General features: G+C 37.3%; 1 protein-coding gene across 9 annotated transcripts in view; it reads right to left on the bottom strand.

Annotated features, from left to right (window-relative positions):
• Positions 1 to 21,142, bottom strand: part of STXBP5L (syntaxin binding protein 5 like) — a 193,951-nt gene extending 172,809 nt beyond the window's left edge. For all 9 annotated transcript variants that reach the window (XM_027653282.1, XM_027653283.1, XM_027653286.1 and 6 more), the window contains exons 1-2: positions 20,826 to 21,142; positions 3,663 to 3,760 (exon numbers count right to left, since the gene is read on the bottom strand). In XM_027653282.1, coding sequence (XP_027509083.1) covers positions 3,663 to 3,760; positions 20,826 to 21,023 — 296 coding nt within the window. In that variant the 5' untranslated portion in view covers positions 21,024 to 21,142. The remainder of the gene's footprint in view (positions 1 to 3,662; positions 3,761 to 20,825) is intronic.
• Between the last annotated feature and the right edge of the window lie 1,471 nt (positions 21,143 to 22,613).

The raw sequence follows: 22,613 nt of genomic DNA, 5'->3' as shown, positions 1-22,613 counted from the left end.
TCCTCTTCAGATCTTCTACTGGAATATCGTTGTTAACAACGCTTATTTTAATCTGTTTATTCAGACTGAGACTGTGACAAACCTCAAGGCTTCTCTTTTTCCTCTGAAATGGAGACTTCAGTCTGACCAACTATCTTAATTTCTCACCTCCTTTTATGGTGACACAGAAGCTCCTCTAATAGTAACCACAGACTGTATGCTTTGTTTTACTGTGTATAGCATTAGAAGACTCTCCAGACTGGGACTAGAGAAGAAGGGTATGGAGACAATAAGAAAAGGAATTCAATTTCATAGCCCCTCTTCAACTGTATGTTGCTGAAGCAAGGATATTCCAGGTAGAGTGGTATCAAGCAACGATCTGAGCAATGATCAAAGATATGGGAGCTGAGAAAAGGTGTTAAACAGGAGAAAAGACCTCAGAGGGAAGATAAATGCTGTGTTTAGGACAAAGGAAAATAACAATCAGATGCCATAGCAACTGTTTCAGGACTGGGGTTTTGGCCCTTTATTTGCAGACTTTGTTAGCTTGTGCTGGTAATAGGAAGATACTCCTTCACTGATGATTTAGAGTGCACTCTCATTCTGTGGGCTAGAGCACAGCTGCCCTATGAGGATCCAGTACCCAGCAGCTACCACTGTAGGTAAAACGTTCCCTAGTGTTTGAAGCTCCTTGAGAATCCCACAGAGACTGCTAGGATCAGTAGAGCATAGCAACGGCAATTCCCAGTGCTATAGAAGCTAGAACAGTTGCGTCTGAGCACCCTGAAAAGAAATCTAGGAAAAGACAAATTGACTGCCACATCAAAATGAACTTTCATTTATCTCTGTATTCTAATGGCAACCTATGAATAATATACTCTATTTCAGGCCAATTTAGCATAGTCAGTTTGAGCAGTGCTGCTGGATCACTCGAAATGATCACCTGAAGGCGAGATGTTAAACATTAATTCACAACACAGAAGTACACACTCCATTTTTTTTAAAAACAGCTTGTCTTTTGAGACCTGTTAACTTGTGACCAACCGAAACACTAATACTTTGTGAAACTTTTAGAAAAACAAGGAGGCAACAATACCATTTTGTGACTTACACTGGTCACAGGAAAACTTGTTCTACACCATTTCATGAATACTAAACATAAACTCAGTCTTCCTATGCCTTTGGGTTGCTCTGCACAACGGAGTCTGATCCAAACTGGGCCCTTTCGGTGCTACCAATAAATACACAAATAAATAATTGTGTGAATTTCTCTGATGGTAGCCAAATAGTCTGTCCTTTCAACCTATTCACAGCACTGTTTAGAAGCACCAGCCAAACACAACATATGCATGAATGAATTATCTTTTTTATCTGTTAGCTATCATATTCATGGCAGAACGAAATTGTGCTGTTCTGTTAAAAAGTATTTTTATAGGATGCTGTGGAAGACTCAGAGCCATTAGAATCTACACTGTTGTCAATTTGCTTAAAAAAAATCCATTATCAATTGTACTTTCAGATGTAATACCAAATTTGTTACATCTTGACTTGAATTTTATTGCCCTATTTCAACAATTATAAATGGTTGCAACAAGACTGGCTTAAATGAGTGGTGTTGTGTGTGTAGTCCTAGGCCCTGTTTCACTGCAAAGTTATTACTTCACAACTAGGCTTTTTATGCAATATGTTCTGTGAAAATTTGAGAGCCAAGTGGAGAAGCCTTAATTAAAATTAATAAATAAGTAACTCTTTCTATGGCATCCTCTGTTTTCAATGCATAGTTTCTATTAACTCAGGGCTCAATTAAGCAAACCAGGCTCTGTGTGACTAAGCTGAGAAGCATTTATGTTATGACATATCTTTAAAAAATATCAAATTTCCTGGTAATCTTTATGCTCTTGTTTGATTCATATACTAGAATTGGTAGAAATTTTTCAATGAATGAGGTAGGAGTTTGCTAAAAAACTGGAGAAGAGATGCTACAAGGAAGGATGCTTTCAAAAACATTCTTTTCCCTCCTTCCTCTAACTATAATACATTTTTCTAGAAGATATATATAGAAATTTATATAATAAAGTTATGTTTCTACTTCATGTTCCATTCCTGTGGCCAAAGACATGCACTTTACGTGAACCTGTACTAATTCAGGCTCTGTACCTGCATTTTCCTCAAAGTAGGGATTTAGAAAGATACAGTATGCCAAGCCAGTGACAGCACTGCTCCTAGAAAAGCCAGATTGCTGAGATGAAAGAAGAGGTGGGCTCAGGAGTCAATCTTCTCCAAGGTCTTCTTCCTATCTCTACATCACCCATGCAATTCCCAATATCCTCACTCACAGAAGATACCAATGAAAATTCCAGAAACAAAGCTCCGGCTTTCTAACCTTGCATATCTCTGAAAAGAAGAAAGCATGACTGGACTACTGGACTTGCACTTTTCCAGAAGTGCACAAATTAAGAGGATTTTCTTCTCTATACTTGAACAGAATATGTTTAATCTATTTCATATAGGTAAATATTAAGAATAGGACTATTAAAGCAAAGCTCGTCACATAACTAGATGATTAGTTGAGTCTTGTGAGAAGTTCTGGATCAGATAGAATATGACACTTACGAAAATGCAACTCAGACCAAGAGTACCCAAAAACGGAGGAAACAAGTTTTAGTCCTGTTACATGAACCACAGACTGATTTTCCAGGAGGAGATTTTTCTTTATTTCGTAACCTGCCTTTGGGTTCATTAGGTTTATAGTTACCTTGGGAACAGGGATAGCAAAATAACCAGAAAATATTAGATTGGTATTTTATACAGCATTGTCCCCTACCATAAACATATAATTCATTCAGCTACAAAAAGTTTGCAAAAAATATTGGTTTATTAATTCTGTATCCTGTAACTTTTAAACCTTTCTTCAATATTCTTTCTCCTTTTTCCTTTACTTTGTATGTATTTTCACCAAATTGGAATGCATTGGAACCATGAAAAACTAAGAAAATTATGTAGAGGAACATTTTGAAATACATCACATTTAAATATTCTCAGATTTTTTTTTAAATCAAAGTCTTCAAATTTTCATTACTTTTATATTAAATTTATTCTGCGCAGACTTCTAACTTAAAATTGCTACTTGTATAAAAAAAACATATAAATTGCTGGCTCTGAAGTACCTTTATTATTAATGAAAAGAAATAAGTACTTTTACAGTGTTTCACCTTCTCCTCTGGGAAGAGATGAGTTTTGCCCTAAATCACTTATTTCCCACCATTCACCTGAAGGAGTCTAAATAATTTCATAAATAAATATCTACAGTGAAGATGTCTACAGCTGGTTAACTGCATTGCAGCAATGAACTTATTTATTGCTAGCACAACATTCACAACTTGCTCATTACCACTTTTCTGTTGACCTTTACTTTTCATGCTGAAAATACTCAATTCTGTTTTATATTAACCAATATATGCCAAAAACATATGCTAAAAATTCAACCAAAAATTTTTCTTTGGACACCTTCAGGATCTGGTCAATTCCTCAACAGCACATCCTTTGCCAGTCCATTCAGTAAAGCAAAATGAAGTAGAACATAACATAAACCATAACCTTACCTGAGTGCTTGTGGAAGGTAATTCACATCACTGTATTAGAAATACATAGAAATGGAGTAAATTCTGAATGAGAAAGGATACATTCGTATGGCTCCTGTTCTTGTTCCAATTGCCAGGATTTTCTGAACTGGGTCAAAAGCTAAGGCAGTGGGTAGATAAGGGAAACCATGGCGAACCGTCTGCAACAGAACAAACGAGCAAAGTGATTGAACTGTAACCACAGATAACAGATAACAGCATGAGTGTTTTATGTGATGTGTACAGGAAGAGAATCTATATTTTTCTGTATGTTGTATAGAGGATACTTCAAGAGAAATATTTAAAAAGATACAGTATTTTGAATACAGAGGTGAATTTTGCTCACAAGAAATCCTAGTTATGCTTTTTCCTCAGTAGTATTTGAAGTGGTTTTGTTGCAACAAAGTAGATTGCAAAGTATAAATCACTATATAACTGCCATATATTGCTTATGTGGTATACTGAAAGATAACCTCAACATGCAAGGCAGTTGAACTGTAAATTGAAAAAAAAGACACATAATATGCTCTCAAAACACTATCAGAAATAACCTCAGCCTCAACAGAACAGCTCCAGCAGAAAGAAATGGAACATGTCCAGGGGAAGAGATCCAATAAACCAATAAACTGAATTGAGTCTACACGGTAAAAATCCTTAATATCAATTTAAAAAACAAAGATGCCAAAGAAAATATTCTCAAAATGAGCAACTGAATCACTCACCCTTTCTTAATCTTTATTTATAATACTATGCCTTTAATTCTAATTTTTGAAGAGATACTTTGGGGAATAAATGAACTGAGCATGATGCAACACATCCTTGAAGACTGACTCAATATTTATCTTAACCTGGAGGTTATGACCACTATGACTTGCCTGATTCTTATGAGGAAAAATCTAATGAGAAAGAACATTAACGTAAGAATAAAAATGAAAATAACTAGACTAGACTATAAAAATACACATTAAAATGAATATTAATTAAATTTGTGTGTGTGACTGCCTACATCAAAATGGGTAAAAATTAGTATTTTTTTAGTATAATAATAATAATGTTTTATTTAGCATAATAAAACCTTGAACTCTAGGATTGAATCTTTTTTTAGTATGTGGTTGAGATTGGAGAGGAAGTGCTTTGAACTGAATGAAATTTAACTTTTTGAGATATCTTCTTCTTCCTTGAAATTATCTCATTCAAGAACTACGCCTGCTGAAGCATTCAGCAGTTCCCTATGGAACAGCTTCAACAAAAGGGACTCGTTAATTGCAGACCTGTTGAGTAAAAGGCAGCTGATGATTTCACAGCTGTATCACTCCAACTCTTCTACTGCAGCTGGAAACACTTGAACTGATATTCACAAGCAGTTTGGGAACAACCAAATGTATGTTTTTCAGCAAATAACCACTTCCTTAAAAGAGATCTTACTTGTCTCATATCTTAATTATTGCTGATAAGGGAGATTGTTTAAAGAATGTCAAATTATTGGTTTCTAGACTGCAAAAATCCAGAAGCATATGCTACTTTAGTAAGCTGTAGAAAAGCAACTTACGTTTTATATTAATATAGGCATTTATTAAAGACCTCTACGACTCCATTTCTGCTTTGGTTTGCTGTTGGGGTTTTTTTGTTTGGTTGGTTTTTTGGTTTCTTTTTTAATCATCTCATCTTCTTATGTGTTAGGATTGTTCAAATGTAAAGTTTTTTATTCTGACATCTAATCTGCTACTAGACTTACACACCACAAAAATGGTTTTACCTCTTATGTCGCAAAATCATCAGGAATCATGAATTGTAGTATTTTCTAGAATGTTGAATATTTAGCCTAAGTGCATTACTAATATGCTATTATATTTGCAAATTCTGTATTATGGTGAATAAGTGTTCTTCCTTTTCTGAAAAAAACCCCCCACATATATTTCACCAATTATCTTTTGTTAATTATTAATTTTTAAAAATCCTCTCTATAATAAAGTTTGAATTTCTATCAGTTCCAGTCACAGTATGCTTTTCTGATGTTTAGCTATGACTGGAGCTTTCACTACTATTGCAAAGATCAATATTTTTAAAGACTTACTTCCATTCTTGCCTACATATTTAGTATTTCAGTATTTCTGCAATCTGTAGTCAGACTTCCCATTTGGAAACTTTAATTGGGTCCTATATTTAAGACAGAACTACATTTTAGAAGAACAGTGATGTACATCTTTTCAGGATCATAGCTCAGTAAAAATTTTTGAACTCTAGGATCGACCCAAACGTGTTATTTCTGTTTCAGAGCCATTTTCCAAATTTCAGTATTTAGACTAAGTCTAATTGGGAAGTTTTTGTGAATGCAATTCACAAAATCGTGAATTTAAAATTCTGCCATTTGTATAATATATATAAGAAAGTAACTATTGAAATCTACTGGACATCCAAGTAAATTAAAATTTTTCAGTAAAATATTTATGTTTATTAGGACTCTAAAAGGACAAAACCATTTTGGAAGTAGAGCCAAGCTATACAGTACATGGTTAGGGCAGAAAAAGATATCTCTGTGATTGAGGTTTTGGCACAAATTAGAACAGCCTCAGAAATTATTCTGAAGATCAATCTTATTCAACAAAAGAACAGGGAAAATCTGTAGCATTCCATACTCTCAGATTCTCATCCTCAGCTCTAGTCCAACAATCCTTCTATTTCTGAGGACTGTGAGAAAAAATGACATGAAAATCTAGCACTTGGAGTAGACTTCTCAATTATGCATTGATACAGCTAATGTGAACATACCTGTAACAATTCCAAAACTGTGCCTGGGCCTCCTTACAGCATTTACTAATACAGATGAAGAAGAAGAGAAGGCCACAAAATTAAATTGATTTTAGGGTAACCAAAAAAAAAACAAACAAAAACCACCCGAACAAAAAACCCCCTACGTTCCTACTTAATCTGAGTTGTGTCTAGTGGGAACAACACAGAACAAATCTATCACGTGGTGCTCAGAAACACAAAATAAAGTGGGTTTTTTTCCCCTGAATTAAACTATCTCAACAGCAGGCAAAACCAGAAAAACTATGTTGAAAAAATCAGTCAGGGTTCAAAGAAATATAGGACCTAACTACCACAAATGCCCCAAGCAAGAAGATGACAAGAAAAAAAAAAAAAAAAAAGAGGAAGAGAGAAGAAAAAAATCAGACAGCAGATGGAGCCAGGACTGCTTTTCTCCAAATTATCCATCTTCCTTTTATGCCTCCTTTTTTGGCATGCTGTCTCTAGAGGCAGTCTGTGCTCCCTAGGACATACAGTTTATGTGCTATATGCAAAATAAATTTTTGAAACAGAACAATTACAAATGCAAATATAGAATAAATCTTTGTTCAGCTTCGTTATTCTCTCTTAAATCCTTTTTTAAATAATTTTAAGCAGTGAATTGCATGTATCTGTCAATAAAGTAATCTTTACACAAGCAATTTACCTAAATTAATATAGGAAATTGTTTATTTGGGCTTGCTAGCAATCTACCAATGAACATTTCAACATCTTGTACAGAGCACAATGATCCTTTTCTGTCTAAGATACCATGACATATTTCATTAGCTGAAAAAAAAAATTGCACTAATACTAATATACAATATCCAGTGTAATTGTTCACATGGTGCATAATACAATTTTTCAGTATAAGAGTTTTTCTTAATTTCTGTCTGTGGTGGTTTATATCCGACTGCAAAGGCACTGTTTTTAAAAGTGATGATAGTATTTTCTAAATAGTTCCAGGAAATATAGAACTAAACCAAATTTTAAACTGTATCAGCCAATTAATAGGGTTTATAGCCAAAGTGTTGCTGCTAATTTGCATAAACCTAAAATTCATAATTTTTCTGCTAATATTTTATAGATACCCAGGTTTGTGTAACATCTGACAGCAAACATGATTTACTTAGGTAAATAATTTTTGAGAAGATGTCTATTTGTTGAAATTCAACTACGTACTCTAAACCTGTGACTCAGGATGTAGAGCCTGCTTCCAAATTGTGACCAACGTGCACATGCAGAAACCTCATTGAAGAAGTAATTGATTGGTTTACAAAACAGAGGATGAAGTGTTGACTGAAACCTCTCTAGCCTCTTATTCAGCTATAAAGGAAATTAAAAAATGTCAATGATTACAGCATTTTCACCACTACAGTACTATTTTTAGTACTGTGGCACTCAAAGGTTGTAGTGGTGAAAATGGGTGCCTTTCCAGATGAGCTGCTATGTATTATAGTGCTGCAAAATCATGACATCCCTCATTTATAGACCTCTGTGTTTGTAATCTCCGATTGGTAAGACTGACCCCTACTCATGAAAAATGGAAAGAGGACAAGATATCAGTAGGCTTCCAACCTAAGTAAACAATACAGGAGAGATACATTTTTTATTAGTTACATTTTCATGTTTCAAAGGAATACCTTTTGTAAAAATCAGAGCTTAGCTAAAACTTTCCAAACCCAAGCCATGAATTCCATATAGCTCTCAACCTATATTAGGAATCAGGGCTTCTGAGCATGTTCAGAGAATATTCTAAAAAACTACCTTTTCTTAATTGTTCTTAGATAAAGATACCCACACATAACTCTTTTTCTTGGTGTCAAGCTAGAAACAGTCATCTGGAGAAAAGCCATTTAAAAAAGGGAGCTGTAGACTGGGAAGGCTGATTGCTATCCCTGGCAAGATGATAAAATAAAGACTAACAGAGCACACAGATAAAGATTGTTGCAGAAGTCAGCAGAGTTTCTTATGGGAAATCCTGTATGACTAGTTTTCTCTAATTCTATGAAGCTGTCAGCATGCATGTAAATAAAGGGGATATGAATATACATAAGCTTTACAAATGCCTTCCAAGCATTCCACAGCAATGTTATTAAAGAAGCAAAGGTGTCATGGGACTGAAGAAAAAGGTTTATTTGTGGACTGAAAGCTGGTTAGATAACAGAAAGCAAAGGATAGAGTTTTATGGATTTTTACTACGAAAAAAATTCACAAGTGTAATTCTTCATGGATGAGTGCTTGGACCAATTTTATTTATTATTAGGATTACCTATAAAAGATAACGAACACTGAAATCTCCAAGTTCATAGGTCATAGTAAGATCCTTTAGATAGTGAAATTCATTATTGATGGTGACAAACTCCTGAAAGAGCTCACTAGTCTGACTTAACTGGGCAAGAAGTTGATTGGTGAACTTCAATGTGGATATATGTAAGATAAGGCATCTAAAAGGAAAAAAAAGTAAATCTTAACCAGGTCTACACAATGCTAAATTTGGAACTTGCATTTACAAGCCAGGAAAGTAGTTTGGGCACGGTTGGCATTCCTCTGAAGTATTTGGTTTAATATGCAGCAGCGACTCAAAAAGCCAAGTAATGTTGGACATTAGCAGGAAGAACAAAGAATAACACAGAGGGCATAATTTTGCTGCTACATAAAACCTGTGTGAGCCCATTACTTGAGAACTATATGGAGCTCTAGTGTCCACATCTGAAGAAGTAAAGACAGACCTGATCCAGAGCTGTCGTCTCTGTGGACAGAGTTGTCTTCCCTATGGAAGACAACTAATGCTCAAGGTGATGGACACAGACCTTATCTGGAAACACTAAAAGCACTGCAACTTCAGTCTGGAGAGGAGAAGGTTGTGGGGAGATATGACTAAGATTTGCATAATCAAGTGAGTGGGTATGTTAAACAAATTTGGCAAAACAACAGTATTCAAAATAAATGAAAGATTAATTTAAAACAGAAAAAAAGGTAATGAACTTCTGAAATTTGCTGCCATAGGTTTTGACGGCTGACAGTATCAGAAGGCTCAAAAAGGCATTAGACAAATTCATTGCCATTATTGATAAATGGATCTCAAAAGGACCAGCTAAGGATACGCTCTCTGACATCTCAAATCCAGTGATGGTGGATGATGGGAGATTAGAAAGGGAATGGACTGCAGAAAGTGATCCAACTTATTACTCTTCCTGAGTGACACATTGTGCTGCCACTGTCAGAGACTGACTGCTGGGTGATATGGACTGTTGCTTTGTCTCAGCAGGGTATTTTTTATGAGCTTATTATCTTCACCAGCAGCAGTAAAACAGAGAGAGGAAGAAAAAGGGGAGCAGTATTAGTGGAGAAAAACACAGCAGAATAAAAACAGAAAATGTGGGTACACAAGGGAAAAAGAGAAATGTTACTGAAATAGGCAATGCAGGGGCAGGAAGAAAAGATACACACAATCAGAGTTTCATATTTCAATACACAACTCTTGGCATAGAATAATATTTTTAGTAATAGGCAAATTTGGTTTGTCTTTTAATTTTTAAATTCCAAAACTGACTTTGTTATAAAAGGTCAACTTAATTAGCTACAGTAGAATTTTGAGAAAATAGCTGTCCTGGACATAAAGCAGACTTCAAACACAATCTGAATTTTAAAAGTTTAGTTTCACAAATAATATACACTGATAGTTATATGAAAAATAAGAGGGATTATAGAGTATTTGAAATAAATCATATGTATAATATGCAAGTCAGTTAATTTTTTTTTTGGAAGCAGCTTAATGTACTTGAAACAAAGGTTGCAAACAAGGTTTGAAAAATTAGTATCAAGTCTACGCTTTTAGTATTGTATTGTTTTCACTCATATGACTGTTCTTTGAAACACATCATAAAATTTTTAAAATTTCCTCATATTGCTTGGCATTGAAAAAGAAAGTACATCCAAGGCATCTTCCAGACAATTAGCTTTAAATAAATAACTAAAATGAAGAAGGAATCTTGCAGTCCTCTCTAAAGTTCCTCCTTCCATGACAAAAATCTCTGCAGATATTTCAGAGATGTGTTTTTCCACTGTTATTTTCAGTTCTGCAAGCTGGATGCTGAAGACTATCAAATAAGGATGGTCCTACTTACATGTGATTCATATAGGTACAAACAGCCAAGTTAAGTAAACCATGGGGGAAAAATAAGGCCTTTTGAATTTCAGAAAGTATTCTTCTCATGCTTGTTCCTTGAAATACACTGTAGTGTATTGAAAATACAAAATTATGTAATTTAGACAGAAAAATCCACAAATAAATAAAATTACATTGATCCTTGAGCTGCATTATTCCCAGTTCACAGCTCAGATGAGTGTGAAAGGGAACTCTGCAGACTGTCCACTCCAATCCCACCTGCCCAAAGCAGAGTGGTTGAATTTTAATATTACTTACTTGATCTATTTAAATCAGTGTAGCTGTGACTAAGCAACTGCTTGGCAACTACACTATCTTGCTACATCTACCACAGCACTGAGTTACAGTGGTAAGTTAATAAGTTACAGAATAACACATGGATATAACCATCCCAAGGAAGGTATTATGGCCTTTAGAGAAGTCCTAAATTCAAGGGAGGACGTTGTATGCAAAATTATTTCACCTCTTCCTTTCCTATTCTTTCTAAAAGAACTCTACCAAGTTTAAAAACAAACAAACAAAACAAAGCCACCAACAAACCCAGACAAATATACAGAAAGGGAGGAAAACTCGAGAACACAAAGGAATTGCATCCATTGTACAGTAAATATGCTATAATGTACTTCACACTATTGCCATTTAAACTGGCAAGAAGAAATAGGGCACCAATCAAGAGAAATGCCATGGATGTTAACAAAACTATATTTGGCCTTTGATATAATGTAAAATTATTTTAAAAAACCCCAACCCTAAAACACTGATTTCAAAGCTCAATTTGGTCTACCTACTCAAGCAAGACTTCTGTCCAAATGCAGAATCATTACAACTGAAGTAATTCAAATAGCAGTTCTTATTGATATTGTTGTTGCATCATTTAACCGTATTACTCCAGAACTTGAAACAGCTTGGTTTAGAATATCATCTATTTGATGGAGATCTGCTTTATGGGTATTTACATGAATTGTAAAAAACTAATCTGATAGCCCTGAAAGGAAAATATTTTTGTCTTCACTCTTACTGTCAATGCAGAGAAAAAAAAATTTCATAACTTTAATGAGAAATTTAAAAAAGAAAAAACAAACAAAACTGTTTTTATTGAATTTACATCAGACCGACATAGCAATAACTCTAATTAATTTTTCATGACTTCCCATTTTTGGATTTTCTGAAACTTTGCTACTTTAGGTTGATTATGTTCTGTTCTGTTATGGCTGATTGTGGTTACTCTTTTGAAGCAAATGTTTTGGTTGCTGCTTTCAGAATATTTTAATTTTTTAAAAATTGGCCATGTTGGAGGATTTAAAAAATTTTGCTACTGTGATAAAGTTCTTGAAGGGCAGAGTTTCTTTTTTTGAGGGGGAGGAGGCAGGGGAGGAAGCTAGTCTTAAAATTCTATTTTGATATAATTGTTTATTGTATTATTGGTTTATTCCTGTGAAAATCTATTTTGCAACATAATTTGGCATTCTTGTATACAAACACTATTACCAGATTTCATTACTAGCATTTTCAATGTTGCTTACTATTCAATACTAATTCATAGTTAACCTTCTCCTACCTTCTTCCTGTACACATGCTCTGCGCAATCTGAAGATTTTTCTTTTCTGATGTCGAATCAAGAATTTAATCTGAAGATGGCCAGCATCTCATCTCACATATGGTGAAGGTACATTCCAAATGATATGGAGATATTTTGTGGCAGGTTTTTCCCCTCTAACATCCGTGAAATCCAGCACCTCTTGTACATTATTATCCCCCTCTGCATTGCCCATAATGGTACGAAGGACACAGCTCACAGACACAAATGAGGACACCACATCCAAGGATCATAAGAATCAGATCTCTGTTTACACAACCACATACCACTTTTCCTGCCTTTGCCTCATTCAGTGAGCATTTAAAAATATATGTAGGGACAAACAATGAATAAACTACGGATCTTAAGACTCACTACAATTAATCCACAACTACAAGAGAATGTAACTGTAACACAAATGATGATGGACAAGTGTAACTGAAAGCACATCTCCACACTTCAGGAGTACAATATATAGAACAGGATGAACATAGTGGAGATAAGCATTCATAATTTATTTAGAATAAGTTTTTGTGATGTCCAATGGATAACAGAGATTTTTCTCATAGGAACTGTTGCAAAGAACACACAGAGAATAGCATCCATCATCCCCATTACGTTGGGCACTGTTCAAAACAAATGTGATGGAGGACAGGAGCAAAATATAAGCAGGCACTTCAAGAAAATATAAAGATTAAATAAAGACTAGATTGCCACACATACAGACATAACTGAATACTAGCTGAATAAGGGACCTGACTTCTGAGCATCTGATCTCACAGCATTCTTATGTAACATATTTTCAAATGGAATACAAGCAATTATTTTTAATTTATTGGATTCAAATTATGCGTAAGGATATATTACCATACACACATGCACCTACATATATACCACTGAATTCAATCAGATTACTTTTGAGTCCACACATTCACCACCTCAAAGCCTTAAATATTAACGGGTTTTTTTTCAGTACTATATGCAACTTAACTTCAAAGGAACCATAAAAAGTGTACCTTGTCAGACTTTGACCCTAGAGACAGCTGACAGATTGTCTCTAGCATTTTTTATTATTCATGGTCTTTGCTGGTGATCTGCTAGGAATGGACACAGCACTGCACAAAGATAACATCTTATTACATTTGAGCATACTTGCCAGCCATCTGTACCTATCAATATTGCTTTCTCTCCTCTCCACAGATGCACATTACTTGTACTTCTTATTCTACACTCCTCTAATTTTCCCCTATAATGATTCTAACATACATTGTGACAAATTTATACATCCCGTAAGCTGCTTTTATAACCCCTTTTTCTTAGAATAGCCAATAGACCTGTATATTCATGCAGTTTAGGAGGGTATATTAGTTCACTTCTCTACTGCTTCATTGTCTCAGTTTATAAAGTGAGCATACTAATGCTAAGTTTTCACAGTATTTTCACATAGACCTCAAAAAGGGATTTGGGCATACACCACACACAGGGGGTATCAGACATCTCAGAACAAGAATCAAACACGAATGGATACTCATCTAAACTAAGTAAGAATGGGGTCTGTCTTAGATTTAGTCTACCTCTGCTGAGGACAACTGCATGTTTGACATAGTGTTTGTATTTCTACTTGGAAAAAATCTTCACATTTTTATCCACGAACTTCTAACTATTTTCTCATTCATTTCCTAAAAAAAAAATTAAGTACAAGTCTTTTTCTTTCAGAAATGAGTGGGGAAAAAGAAGTTGCTTATGCAACCAATGTTTTATGTGACAGTTATTTGATCAGAACTCCTGTTATGTATGCTAACCAGGCTGAATTTCCTCTGTCCTCCCAGAAGAGAATAAAAACTGCTTTTCTCAGTGCAATAGTGAGAACAATTCTCATTAACTAACTGGTGGCCCACAGGTGATGTACATTATATCCCGTGTGTCCAGTTCCCACTAGCAGTTGGAGTACAGCCTGGAGAAGAAAAAGCTCTTATAGCACCTTCCAGCACCTAAAGGAGTTACAATAGAGCTGGAGAGGGACATTTTACAAGGGTATGTAGTGATAGGGCAAGAGGGAATGGCCTTAAATGGAAAGAGGGTATGTTTAGATCAAAGGCTAGGAAGAAATTCTTGACTGTAAGAGTGGTGAGACACTGGAACAGGGTGTCTAGAGAGGTTGTGCGTACCCCATCCCTGGCAGCATTCAAGGCCAGGCAGGATGGGGCTTGGAGCAACACAGTCTAGTGGAAGGTGTCTCTGCCCATGGGACAGGGGTTGGAACTCAATGATCTTTAAGGTCCTTTCAAATATCTATGATTCCACAGATTAACAAACAAACAAACAAACAAAACCCCAAACAAACAAACAAACAAAACCCCCCAAAAATCCCCAAACCAAACCTCAAAACACCCATTTGAAATGGCACACAAAATTACAGCAAATAGCTTAACTTTTAGGTTTCCATCTGTGAACTCAGGAGTTGAGCTCACTGATCCTTGTGGGTCCCTTCCAACTCAGGATATTCTATGACTCTTATATTGCTAAAAATGCAAGGTCAACCATAAAAAGCAGAACAATTAGAACATACGTGAACTAAGATAATCTATGCAGTATGAATTTGTTCTCCACTTGTAAGGATTAATTATCTTTTTCTGCCATAGATCTTTTGTCTCCCCCATGCATACTACAGTCTGGCCTGTCCTATGGGCAAACCAAAAGTAAACAATTTAAGAGTTGTTTTCTGCCAAACTTGTCTATTTGGTACAAAATAGGAATGTGCAAGGTACAATTCAGACAGAAAATTGCAGAAAAAAAATTCTATCAATGCTGTTATCATTTAGCGTTACAAATGAGCAAGCCAATGGTTGTGAATTAAGCTTTTCACATGTGGCTGCTAATCATTTTCCCATTTTGTGATTGACCAGTTTGAGACAGTAGAGGTTGATGGTATTCGTAAACCTCAGGTGCAATTCAGAGGTCCAGTGTGGAGCCAGAAATCCACCTGCATTCAAGATAAAAAGGAAATTCAGAGCCATTCTGGCTATCTAAGGTGGATGTATAAATTAACAGTATGAACAAGTAGCCTAAAGATCTTTCTGTAGGTGTGCACATATGTGAAAATAATGGGAAGTGCAATGAAAAGATGTGGTATAAAAGTGCTACAAGAAAAACACACGTAAAGCAGGTCAAACTGGAAACTCAAGATAGTGGACACTAAATGCTTGTGGCATTTGGGATTTTCTGTGGCATCTATACAGGGGGAATAATATCCTCTTCATCTCACAGAAATATTGTGAAGGTCAATTCATTAACGTTTATAAAGCTTTCGGAACTTCAGTGGTGAGCACTTCTGTTGCAAAAGTCCACAGGGAACTTAATATTCAGGCATGCTCTGAGTTCTAAGTATGCAGAGAAATATTGAAGTGCTTTCCAATGAGCAAACATTATTTGTTTTGCTAAATTAAACCTAAAGAAGAAATGTGGGATCATGCAATTAAAAGTTCTCTTTGCAAGCAAACTTATTTTAAAAAAGTGGAACTTTTGAGTGCTTTGTTTTGTAACCTTAAAAGTCTCAAAATAATTTTGAAGCTGTAATTGCATGTGTTGGCTATGAAGGCTCTGCATTAATGCATTAAGGATTAATACATGATTAACAAGCAGACACAATGATGCAAAACCATAGATATTTGCAAAAAAAACAAAACAAGTGAATCCAGTTATGCTACTACAGGTACCTTAAAATTTTCAAAGTTCCTTAAAAAGAAGATTTTAATGTGCTATTCTCTTTATCATGGATGAATTCTATTTCTAATTAATACAAACATTTAAAAAAGACAAATACATTTTGCTTACCACAAATTTCATAAAATTACTATAACCTAATTTAGAAGTGTCATTTGTGACCGTAGTTTTAACAGAATAGGGTTTTGCATCTAACATTAGATCCAAACCCCGGTATATAGGAAAAAATCCTTCCCAACATTATCTTATTTAGCATTAAAATACTGAATGAACTCTGAGCACTTACAAGTAACCATACTAATTTTAAAATGGGTTTTCTTTGAAATGTAGCACTTCACACACCTTTTATTTTTTGTTCCCTGCATGACCTTACTAAGGAGGTAAGAGAAATTAACCAGACAGCTCAAGCTAATTAAAACACTATGGGATTGCAAGATTATTTTTTTTATTCTTCATAACCAAAAATAGAATTATATGCTCCTGCAGCATTGTGCTTTAATTGCCATTCCAAAATTCATCTTCTCTCTGTTATCATTGAATTATAGCATCATGTTGCATGTGCAGTTGAAGTACCTACTTGACTGCTGTCAGAAGGACTAAATGTTTATCTTCATAGGTTGACAAAATAAGATATTACCACCTATAAACTCTAGGAATTAAGATTTAAGACTACCTGATAGGAAATCCAAATAATTGAGGTATTTAAATTGGCTACTGATTGGCTGTATCTTGAAGGCCTGCTTTTGTCAAAGGTAAGTAGGATTAGGAAGACACAATTGCAGTCTGCCATGGGATTCCATACGAGTTTTAACAAAATTCTAAAGCTATACCTGCTTCCATGGGTTTTACATAAAGACTGGGCCATGTGCATACTGAAACTATGACTATACTGTCAATAATGCAGCAAGATACAAAGGGATGCTTATTAGATTGCAAGACTACCCAGTAATAACATGAAGGCCAGTTTGGAAAAGAATAGCTATCTCATGCTTTGGGGTTTAAAGCAGTCCATAACCATCAGCATTTGGGAAGCAATTCTTTGAGAAGAAGACTAAATTGGCAGTTCTTGAAGCTTTTCGAGGGTATCTAGTTGCTGCCTACAGCTAAAGAAAACATACTGGAGCAGATTAATTGTATGTCTAGCAAAGTGCAACTGTTATTGTGCTTCTAACTGAGGTCTTGATTTCAAACATTTTCTGCATAAAGTTATTAACCTCATGCTTTACAAATTCTACCCTATGATTGTTCTTCAATAAAAGGTCAAGTAGTTCTATACGGGGGACTTATTTTCATGAAGAATAAGTACTCTATGTACAAAAAATGTGCAACTTCATTCTTATTCGGTTTTTCTCAGCTGCGTCATCCCCTAGCAAACAACCTTCTGCAAAAGTAACAAAATCACTGTTTTCTCCTTTTAGGTTCCCTCTGCTCAAAGTTCTATGTAAATGATTTAAAGCATCCTAACTGTGATCTTCTCACTTCCTGTATTAATAGCAGATCTCTCCCCAGTGCTGTATTTTAGTTTCTAAATGCTCTGGACAAACACGGTCGAGCCTAAAAAATCCTTGTCAGAAAAAAAACCCAACACCTATACAAAGAGAAAATAGAAAGAAGCAAACCCAAGGAAATTAGGTCTATCCCAATTAAAATTAACACAGACTTTACTAGTATATTCTATTAGATCACGTCTAAATTTTGGATGCTGTTGTTATCTCGTACATTCAATTAATGTGAATTATAATTGATACTTTCATGATTTCCACTTGGATATCCAAATTGCAAGAGCAGCCCCTCAATATAACAAACTGTACCCCAGCTTCCTGTTGTCACAAAACAGGTATGACAAAATTTCACATTGCTTGAATACTTTTTAAATGCTGCCATTGATTCATTAGTAGAGTCACCAACATTTAAATTTACTATGCTTAAAACAGGCCATAGCTATTTCATATGTAATAGTTTCAAAAATATTCCATTCTTTCAATATAGAAGATTACATTAACGTGTTAAATATAAATGCCAAAAGTAACTCATTGTGAACATCTCAGTGTAAAATGAAATATTCAGTTTACTTCTATTAAGTTCTAATCGGTAACTCAAGAAGACACTGTGGTAATAAGCATCCTAAAAATGTCACAAAATGGAGAGATGGCTTTCAGGTGTGTTACAAATGAAGTCAGGTGCATTACCAGTGAAAGTCTTCTGGTAGAGGATTGGATCTGTGCTTTCAGTCAAGCAGACCTCCCACAAACTTCAGAAAGGAAATTTATTTACATAAAAACTGCAGGGTAAGGCCCTTTAATTCTTAAGTATGAGTCAGCTTTTATGTTTCACATTAAAATGAAGATTTTTATAATCAGAAAAGAAAGAAAAACCAGTTTGAGGTGCTACTTAGACTGTTAGCTCACATGCCTTGATCCTGCAGATCATAACAAACCAAAACTGCCATTAGCTTTACTCAGTTCTGTGTGCAGCAGGATCACAGATCATGGATCCTTAAATATGCAGCCTGTATAACTTATGTAACTGAACATGAAAATACACAATTGAAATATCAGAAGTTCTATACAACAAAAGCTTGGGGAAGACAGAATTCGGATTACGTGTGCCTTGTTGTGTTTTTAATTTAATTTCAAGTGACTGAGATACAAATTATGGCTTGGATCCTGCACCCTGAAGCAGGGAGGGTGAAAGCTGCGCCTGCGTCAGGTCCCACTGCCTCCAGAGCACTTGCACAGTGCATAACGCAGGATCGGGGCCTGAGAGGTTTTGTGGGTTCATTCAAACATCCTCATAAGGTTACCAAACTGCAACAGAGCTGATTGAGTAGAGCCCACTGAATACACACTGCAGTGTTTTATGGGCACATAATCACCTCGTATTTTGGAAGTTTGCTTTTGGCATACCTTTGTATCTAAAAAAAAAAAACAAAACAAAACAAAACAAAGCTGGTATTTCGTATACAATAGACTTCTGCAGCAGCATGCATTCATAAGGAAAAGCTGCTGCAAACAACCAAAAGCTTTCCTGTACAAATATTTACTTTGTTGAGAACATTTCAACCTGAGAGCTTAGGCAGGCAAATATAGCCTACTGAAATCTTCTTCAAATGACATATTCCTACACATTAAGTAGATCTATTTCCAAGTAGATCTACCAGATTTATTTCCAGGTAGATCTATTATAATATAATACTAACTGTCTTCAGGTAATATCAAGCCAAAGAAGAGAAATAATGGAGATTAGGCAAAAAATAATTTCAATTCATCTTATTTTTTTTATTTTTGCAAATGTCATACAAAATAAAAATATATAATACTAAATATAGATCTTCAGCCCTATCAAATGACTTGAACATGAAGAACCGTGTTGACTTTACCCTTATTTAGAAGTCTTAGAATGTCAGACCTTCTAATAATATTTTAATGTATCTTGGTTGTTTGCATTATCTTTTTACTTAAGTGACAAAAGTAGGAAATCACTGTACTGAATACCTGGAGTTTCACAAAATGCTAAATTATTATTGTCCATAAGCAAAAAGAGTCCAATTCAACCCTGGGAAGCAGGTATGCACTCATTACTGATGCTCCGTTAAACTATAGAATAACTTGAGTTAATAGGCCTGAACCTGTTTTGTTTCAGGATGGCAAAGAACTATAAACAACTACGCATCTAAAAAAATAGAATTATGTAAAATCTATTTCAGAAGTCTCTTAAGTCATAGGGGCTCATCCTTCTTCCCTTGAACTCTGTGGCAGTTTTGACACTAGCTGTAGCTGGAAGCCAAACAGAATTAGAAACATGGTATCTGAGATGAGAGAAGCTGCGTGTTTCACAAGGACTAGCTCTGCACACAAACTTACAGCTTGTCTTGGTTGTTTCTATTGCTTTCTTCTTCCCAAAACACAAAAAAGAAATGAGAATGTGCTGGGAGCTGACCATAACCTAAATTTCAAATCAAGTGGTATCTGGTTAATAAAAGGAAAGTATACTTAATAGATGAAGTCCATTTACTCCTAATAATGTACACTGCACTACTTAAAAATTCTGGTTTTGAAGCTTCTAATCAAAACAAATAAGCAAACAAAACTTGTAGTAAAGCCAACAGAATTCACATAGAAGTTAAAGATAACAGCAGAGGACCATAATATATCATCTCCTTTTGTTTTTGCTCTTCATTACAAATACATGATTTTTATATTTCAGAGTTAGTCAGAAGTACCAAATAGTTTGTACTGGTTTACTGGTGCATTTAAGAGCACCACTGAAAGCTCTGTTGCAGAAGACAGATACAAAACAAAACACACAGGGATATCTTACGCTTTCTACTCAAAGAAAATTCTCACTTAAGGACCTGACCAAAACATGAAAACCAATTCCAAACAAATTTGGCAACTTGTGCTATTCATGCTGTCCCACTAAGTTTACTGTCATGCAATTATAATCTTTAGTACTAATGATAAACAGCCATCCTGAAAGTACATCCAGTCCCTCACAAATAGTTGAAGTCTTATGTTCAGTAATCAGTGCACTATCTTTTATTTCTAGCTTGTGCCTTTGTCTTAAAAGAAAAAAAAAAGGCACGGAGGATGAGAAGAGCGAGGAGGGGAAGTAGATATATACAATTTAAAATTTCTAATCACTTATTTTATCTGTACTAGCACCAATTGATTTGCTTTCCTGCCCACAATCTTGTCAGTAGTTTGGGATCCAAGTGTGAACTTAGGATTTGGCCTTGAATGCAGATATCAAGATTTCTATGAATTTACTGACCACCCCAACTCTGCAGCAGGAAGAAAAAAAGCATCCACTAGATCTGTCTTTTCATCCCAAAGTCCTTATACAACCACTGCAGTTCTCAAGTAAAAGGCTTACTGGTATCAGATTACTGCCCTCCTGTTCCTCCCCCACCCCCCAAACTCAACGCAGCTTTTATTATTTCCATAGAAAATAAAAATACAGCCCTTACCTTACAAATCTGAAAATAATCTGAAGTGAGTGTCTCCTGGATCTCCTCTCTGGGTGTCCCTGCAGCTCCTGCAGTCCCTCCTGGGTGCACGGAGCCACCACCAGCCCCACTTCCACTGCCACTGCCACCACCACTGCTTCCACCGGGGGATGAGGCAGTTAAACCATCCAAAACTTTGCGAAAATTAAATTTCTTCATTTTGGAAAAATCTTTCTGGAGATTTTGGGGGGGAGAAAGGATGTGTCGTAACACATTCAGCTACATGTAGCGACCGGGAAAGTCTTTAATGGTCCTCTGAGTGAGGCAGCACTTTAAGTCTCTTGTACCAAACAGGACGTCAATATTAGGTATAATTGATTGAAAAATACAAAGGCTTCATTTTGTCAGACGTGAAAGCTACTTGGAAAGGTCCTTTTAAAAAATAAATTAAAAAAAAAATCCACAAGCAGCAGGACTAAGATTTACGTTCAAACAAGGAATAATGGAACAAGCGCCATCGGGTTCTCTCACAAAATCCACATTTAGCAGTGGTCAAAACAGAAAAGTAAATAAAAAATTCAAGCCGTCATCCAAAACAGCGGGATCCATCCCTCTATTTAATCTGCCTAAAATTTGCCCTCGGCACTTGATTATTTCAACAAAACTGTCAAAATTCGCCTACATTCAATCTCCCCTTCACCTCAAGACCCCTTTCAGCCGGGGTAACCTTCGCCCCCAGGGTTTCGGAGAAGCGGATCCCCGCTTCCCAGCCGCTGCCGCGGCTCCCGCTCTCTGCTTCCCTGCCCACCCCAGCAAACGCCGGGAGCCGCTGCCGCCCTCGGTGCTCCTCTCTCCCCTCGGGCTCCGGGCCGGGGGGTGCGCGGCCGCCCCGCGGCGGGATGTGGGGTGCGGGATGTGGGCAAAGAGCCCCCTCGCTTTCCTCGCCGCCCCGGTCGCCGCTCCGTGAGGACCGAGCGATGGCAACGAGCGACCTCCTACACCAACCTGGCCGTCCCGGGCCGACCACCCGTCCCGTCCCCGCGGGGACGGACCCCCTGCCCGTCCCGATCACCGAGCCTGTGCCGCTGTCGTGCTCCCTCCCGGGGCCGCTCCGGGGGGACCGGGCTCCCTTCGGCGCCGGGGGGACCTGTGGCGGGGAGGGGCGGGTGCGGAGCAGAGCGGGGCAGGTGAGCGGGGAGCGGAGGGCGGCGGCGGCGGCTCCCGCCCGCCCGGCTAGCTCGCAGCCGTTCTCCGAGGTACTGAAATCTCCGCCGGCGTCAGCCGCAGCTCCTCCTCCTCCTCCTCCTCCTCCCTCCCTCCCTCCCCCGTCGTCACGCCCCGCCCGCCGCACCGGTGCGCAGCCGGCGGAGACCCCCCCTCCCCTCCGCTTCGCTCCCGGCTCCGGGCTGCGGGGGGAGCGGGGGCGGGGAAGGGCGGGGAAACGCCAGTGATTGACAGCACCGGCTCAGGTTTCGATTGGCTGCTGAGTTCGGGTTGGGCGGACGAGATTGGTAGAGAGGGGAGAAGGGGCGGGGACTGCGCCCAGAGCCTCGGCGGCCCGTGGCTCCAGGTAGGGGGCAAGCGCTGTCTGGCGGCCGCTGCCATCCGTGGCAGCTGATTGGCACGCTGTGAGGATGGGCACCTGTTTCCGCCAATGGAAAAGGCCGCATCGCGAGTTTGCTCCGCAACGCCCCGCCCCATCCCAGCGGGGTGGGCGGGGCCTGGAGGCGCGGGGGAGGGGTCAGGTGGGGAGGCCCCGCCCCACTGCGGCGGGACCGGCGGCGGTCGGGACCGAGGCTGGCGGGGTCA

The sequence above is a fragment of the Corapipo altera genome, unplaced genomic scaffold (genome assembly GCF_003945725.1).
Source record: "Corapipo altera isolate COAL_440 unplaced genomic scaffold, ASM394572v1 61, whole genome shotgun sequence".
In the NCBI taxonomy this organism is placed as follows: Eukaryota; Metazoa; Chordata; class Aves; order Passeriformes; family Pipridae; genus Corapipo; species Corapipo altera.
The sequence above is the reverse complement of the archived record's forward strand: the minus strand, read 5'-3'. Positions and strand labels throughout refer to the sequence as shown.